The sequence below is a fragment of the Dendroctonus ponderosae genome, unplaced genomic scaffold, assembly GCF_020466585.1.
Source record: "Dendroctonus ponderosae isolate FM_Combo_2020 unplaced genomic scaffold, Dpon_F_20191213v2 Dpon_F_20191213_7, whole genome shotgun sequence".
Taxonomy (NCBI): domain Eukaryota; kingdom Metazoa; phylum Arthropoda; class Insecta; order Coleoptera; family Curculionidae; genus Dendroctonus; species Dendroctonus ponderosae.
Genome location: NW_026018916.1, coordinates 393,279 through 399,278, shown reverse-complemented (window position 1 = coordinate 399,278; position 6,000 = coordinate 393,279). Strand labels below are relative to the sequence as shown.

General features: G+C 39.5%; 1 protein-coding gene across 2 annotated transcripts in view; it reads right to left on the bottom strand.

Moving 5' to 3' along the window:
• The window catches only part of LOC109539813 (synaptic vesicle glycoprotein 2B), a 12,131-nt gene extending 6,751 nt beyond the window's left edge, over nt 1–5,380 (bottom strand). Inside the window, exons 1-4 of one of the 2 annotated variants that reach the window (XM_019907820.2) lie at nt 4,989–5,380; nt 2,634–2,963; nt 2,030–2,567; nt 1,007–1,969 (exon numbers count right to left, since the gene is read on the bottom strand). In XM_019907820.2, the coding sequence (XP_019763379.2) occupies nt 1,309–1,969; nt 2,030–2,567; nt 2,634–2,963; nt 4,989–5,052 (1,593 nt within the window). In that variant the 5' untranslated portion in view covers nt 5,053–5,380 and the 3' untranslated portion in view covers nt 1,007–1,308. Of the gene's footprint in view, nt 1–1,006; nt 1,970–2,029; nt 2,568–2,633; nt 2,964–4,988 lie in introns of those variants that run through there. The other variant, XM_019907822.2, reaches the window with a different exon arrangement.
• Nucleotides 5,381–6,000: the final 620 nt, after the last annotated feature.

Below are 6,000 nucleotides of genomic sequence, written 5' to 3'. Positions count from 1 at the left end.
TAAACCCCTCGCCAACATTTTTAGCTCAACATTTTCAACTTAAAGTGCGTATCGCGAATTTGGAGGAAATTTTTCAGTTTTCTTCACGCTTTTGAGRACTRACGAAAATGWGCCACTTAATGGTAAGTTCAGTTTTTCTAAGATTTACTCYAAAAAAGGCCTTAAAGCAAGGGCGGATCCAGGATGGGAGGTCAAATCTAAAACTTCTTGAATTCAAGCCTTTTTTGAGAAAACTGTCAATATTTCCCCATCCATGGTTCACTTTCTAAAAAGGTCATTTATTTCTCTCTAGAAGAATGTACAAATGAGCGTTCTTGCTCATTTTGCCACCGAGAAATGAGCAAAAACGGGACGGAAAACATGAAATTTTGGCATAATCTTGCACCTAAGTGTCTGATATTCAAATTTCGCTTTTTGGGTCAAAACTACTCGAATTTCCTCACCACGTTGTTACGACTGGATCCACTTTTCAATTCTCTATCCAACGAGCGTTCTTGCTCATTTTGCTTCCGAGAAACATGCAAAACGGGACGGAAAATATGAAATTTTGCAGTAATCTTGCGTCACCCTTGCACAAAACGACAATCATTTTTCTAATTTCCTAGACAACAGAAGACTGTATTTTTTCTACATAACCCCCTCCCTGACTTTAAAGCTGGATCCGCCCCTGCCTTAAAACTTGATTAAAATATACAGAAAAGAACTGTCGTTTGTCTAAAATAGTTGTCGAAGTGCAAGTTTTCGAAAGAACGCCAATTCCAATTTGCCGGGTTTTCCCATTTTGGTGCCGAAAATTCATGATGCAAAAAGCGGTGTTTCCAAAAGAAAATCAACATTAAACCGACAAAGGAACCATTGGCAAAATTTGTCTTGAAAAATCGTCTTTTCAACCTTCAAACTCGTATGACGTTCAAGGTTCTCAACTGATTTCAAGTTTGCAAAATACGATTTTTAGTTCAAACACTCATATGGTTCTCACTAGTTCACTAGTTAAAAAACAGCACAATATAGGAAAAATTAATTTAATCAAACGAATTATCATTACTTACATTGAGGCAGTACTGCAGCTTGGCCAAAAAATAATTAGAAAATGCAACTTCTCATCTACTAACAGACACAACTGGCCGAAAACATATATACAGGGTGTCCGGAAAGTGCATATTCTTCGACTTGCCGTTTGACGTGCCCTCAGCCGTTTCTTCCGAACCATCACGTTCTGACAAAAGCGACAATTCCGGACACCCTGTATAGAACCGTGTCGTTTATTTATTAGGGAATAAAAGCAATTACTTAAACATTGAGGCGAAATCACCGAAACTTCACGTCGTAACCAGAAAGCGTGGCCACTTCGATGCCGCTGGTTAAACTTAAGGATCGAGCTGTGGTGTGGCCTTTCGCTTTCCTCGGTACCAGGAAGCATAAAAGTCCCCCTAAAAGCACCACGACGCCCACGACGAAAATCGGAATTTCACATTGCGAGTCCATAAAGTACCCGAACAGAAAGCTGCTGGCCATCGCACCGAACCGTCCAGCGCACATTACGAAGCACAGCGCCAAGCCCACCACTTTGGTTGGAAACAGTTCCACAGCAATGCTTCCGATGGTGATGTTGGCCGTGATCATGCTGGCCTGGAACAGGCTGGCCACCACAAGATTCTGCAGCGAACTGGTGAGGAAGTAGATGCTCACACTGGTGGCTCCGCCCATCAGCATTGTGATCAACGGGATGACCTTAAAGTGTAGCTTCGTAGCTAGAATGCTGCACACCAAGTTGAACACTAGCGAACTGGAGGAGATCACCACAGTGTTGAAGGTGACTGAGGCATCGAAGGTGGTTTCACACGAAGCGTTTTTCACTTGAACGATGCCGGATAGTTCAGTAATCGAGGGCGTGGCGTTAGGGTGGAGCTTTTCAAACTGGTCGAATCGGACGAAGATCTCGGGAAGCCACAGGCCCAATCCAAACATTCTGTCGGAAATTTGCATGAGAGCTTTGGGGAAAACCTGCTAATGTTAGCGCTCTACGTACCCAAACATGTTGGCGAACATCACGGCGCAAGTTAGTGCAGTAACAAGCAGCAGGGGCGGCTGAAACAAGCTGCGCATTTGCTCTTTCATCACCTTGAGAACCCGCATGGTTTTGCTTTGGCAAACCACCTTGCTGCTGCCGGGTGTTGGCTTGGCATCAGCAATCAAGTTCTTCACTGGAAAAGAGTCTTGCTCCCGTCCACTGTTCAGAGCGTAGATTTTTCTGAGGATCAGCAGGCTTTTAGCGTGGCTGCCTTTGGCCAAGAGGAACTTGGGGCTTTCTGGCATCTTCAGAATCCAAAGCGCAGTCAGCAGCTCGGGAACGGCCAGAATCACCAGGAAGAGGCGCCATGGGGAGAAGAAAATAACTCCTCCTAGATCCCACGTTACTCCCTGAAGGGGCAGGATAAAGTAGGCCAACAAGGGCAGGAGCAGCCACGATAGGGTGAAGAAAATCCCACAGCCGCACACTACAGGAGTTCGCAACTTTGGCGGCTGGAACTCGGCCACGTAAGTGAAAATTATACTCCCTGGACCACCTACGGGGAGACAGGCAAAGTAGCCATTAGCAACGAATACTCCAGATCAACTCAGACCGTAAATACCAATTAAAAATCCATTAAGGAAACGACAGACTAGTAGGTTTGCGGTGGTTGGAAGAAGCGAGCAAACCAATGTGATGATCGCGTCCAGCAAATGGGTCACAACCAGGATTTTTCTCCGGCCTAGATTGTCAGCCAGGGCGCCCCACAAGAAGCAGCTGGCAACGCCTCCAATCATAAATGCCATATTGATGATGCCCAACTCAAAAGAGGTGAAACTGAGGTCGCACTGGGCCGCTGGAAACACGTAAGACGAAAGGCCATTCTGGAACCCCATGCAGAGGATGGACATCGCACTAACCGCGAGGATTTCATAGTGAAAACGTCCATAGCCTTAAAGGAACGATTACACTGAAGAATAATAGTTTTCTTCTTTTACATATACAGGGTGTGTTATTGGATTGTTTCCGACCTAAGTAGCTGCCGCATAGCGAATATAAAAGTTGTGGGTCGATAATAAGGAAGATATCGTCCGTTGAAGATTGCGACCGCTCAAAAACCGTTCAAAATAGACAGAAAATGTTGATTATTTGGGAACTGGAAAGACCCCGGTGTCTCTTAATTAGCTCGTTGCATTCCTTGTCTCTTTCCGATGAAAATGATGTATCAGTCGAGGTATTTTGAGGAACTTGATTTTTTTGGAAAAATCGACCTCTTACTCATGAAATTTTCGACAAAAAATCAATATTTTGCAATCGCGTTTTTGCCCTTATTGGATTGTTTCCGACCTAAGAAGTTGCCCAATAGCGAACATGAAAGTTATGGGTTGATAATAAGGAAGATATCGTCCGTTGAAGATTGCGACCGCTCAAAAACCGTTCAAAATAGACAGAAAATATTTAGCTAAACTAGAGCAATTACGAAGAAGGACAAATGGACAGAGAATTTTAGTTTTGAATGCTCTACTCGAAATCAATTTTAGTTTTCTAAAATTTGACCTACTTGTCAGAGATATTTGGGAAAAACTTATTTAAGGTAAATTTTTAAATTACTCCTAGTTCCGTTGATATTAATTTGACAGGAAAACATTAAATAGAAAACTTGTAGGAAATTGAATTCCAATCAAAATGAGACATTTCTCCAAAATAACTGTCATTTTGGCAATATGACACACATTTTAGTTTTTAAATTGCAACCATAATTGATTATTGCTCGACCGAATAGAGCATTTTATTACCATTTCTGTGATATTTCACATCGTTAAGTTTTTTTCGAAAATAAAGTGTTTGGGAACAATTTATACTTTTTCAATTTAGTTGATCGAAGTTAGCCATGGAAAATGGTATAAGACATACAGGCATATGTCAGTTCCTAAACACCGTTGCCCATTCAGTCAAATTGTTATCTACGTGGTATGAGTGACGGTGACGATCGGCTTCGCGAAAAAATCGGAAACTTTCGCGATTTTTGTCATTTGAAAGCGGCAAATTTGTGATTTTCTGAAAGTGGAAAATTTATGTGACTGTTTTGTGGTGTTTTTCTTCTAGGCAGAGCGTTTTTTGCCGAAAAAATCATATTTATAATTGTGCTCTGACGTTTGCTGTCAGGCATGAACAAACATAGTTGCCACCGATTCAAGAAGATAGTTTAGATCCCTGCAGTAAAATTCGTATTTGTTACTGAATGTTTCCTATTCACGTGGGCATTTGGAGTTGTGAGAACAGTTTGAGGTTTACTGCACGCTTTTGGATATTTTATTCGATCGCAAAAGACTGATGCGGCGGAAGATTGCAGATTTATGATAAGTGCAATTTTTCCTCTACAAATTTTTTTGATTTTAACTCGATTAACGCAAGCACTCGGCTCCTTTAGAGAGAGAGGGAGAGACAAGTAAATTATCTATTTCTCTCGCATAGGCACAAACAGCTGCTGAGTAATATTTAAAAAAAACTGTATACTTTCTTAAAACTGGGGTTCCTAAAAGTAGAGTACGGCTCTAAAAAATCCATATTTACCAGCTAACGTACAAAACCCACCGAGAAAAATGTGTTTGCGCGGAAAATATATGATGGTTTTTAAATCGATTTGAAATACCGCTAAAATTAGTTAAAAATGATTCTAATGTACAGATTTCGTGATGTGTTAATCTCAGGCAGCCCCAACACTTGTTTTAAACCTGAAGAAATATAACGTGTTTTAGAAATTCTCCGATTTGCAATTTCTAAAACTTCTACTTAAGCAATTCTGTTTCGAAATATCAGTTCATTTAGCGCGTGCTTTATTCTGATGATACCTACCACAGGAGCAGAAATTCAATTTAAATAGCGTTTAAGCAATTTCAGAAAATCGGCTTCAAGCAAAAACGAATTTAATTTCAAAGCCAATCTGGTTGAGTATAAAAATTAAACTATCGCTTACCAGTTTCCTTAATAGCTGTGTCGTAATCCTTCACATCCCCAAGGTTTATAAATTTTCCAGGCATGATCACTTTAGGTCAATTAATTAATATTATGTCACTGCTTGTAACATTGATTTACGCCCGTGTAGATTTCGATACTAATTGGCTTTGCGTCTTTTGATTAGTTTGTCAGTGATAATTTACAACTAAGAATAAAACTTATTTTTAAAATGACAGAAACGATCGGGTCTAAACCATTAAACAGGCATTAACTGTTTAATCTCTGATGATTTTCCTGGAGTTAACAGAAGAATGCCTTAGCGATAAAACATAATTCTTGGCCCGACCTAATTGCTAACTATCCCTTAGTTAAAGAAACTGTATTATGATAAGTGCGATACTTTCTTTGAATGGTCAGTGCCGAATCTAGTGGAAATACATCCTATTTTTCTTCGGATTAGTTTTTCAATACCAGTTAAAACTTGTGTTGAATTTACCGTCTGCTTTTGCTAAGATGAAGCATTTGGTTTATGAACTGATTAATTGAGTGCAACTAATTTTTTTAGACAAAAAATTCAAATCCGCTTCTGTTGAGGTCAGAAATGGTATCAGTTTAATGCTCACATACGTAAAATGTTAATAAACATAAGATTTGTTGTAATCTTGTACGCGTTTGTGTAAAATTTCCAATCAATTGCACAGCTAAATTATTTTTTTAATTGCCTTCCCTTATTATTGTTTTCATTTTATTAAACATTGTTTTTAAAATCAGCCGCTCGAAATAGCTTTATTGGGTGGTATTAAGACATTTCAATAAATAAAGCGAACGATTAATGTTGAAATCGAAGCGTTCATTTGTGTGATCTTTAGTAATTCATAACAATGCACTAATAAGAACAAAGTCTCTATTTTATAAGCTTGTAAGTCAACAAATTTAATCGAGATTTGTGATAATGTCAAGGTTTTGCAACCACAAGTAATTAGACTACGATTGGACGTAAAAGTTTGATTAAAACTGCATGGAAGAAAAAC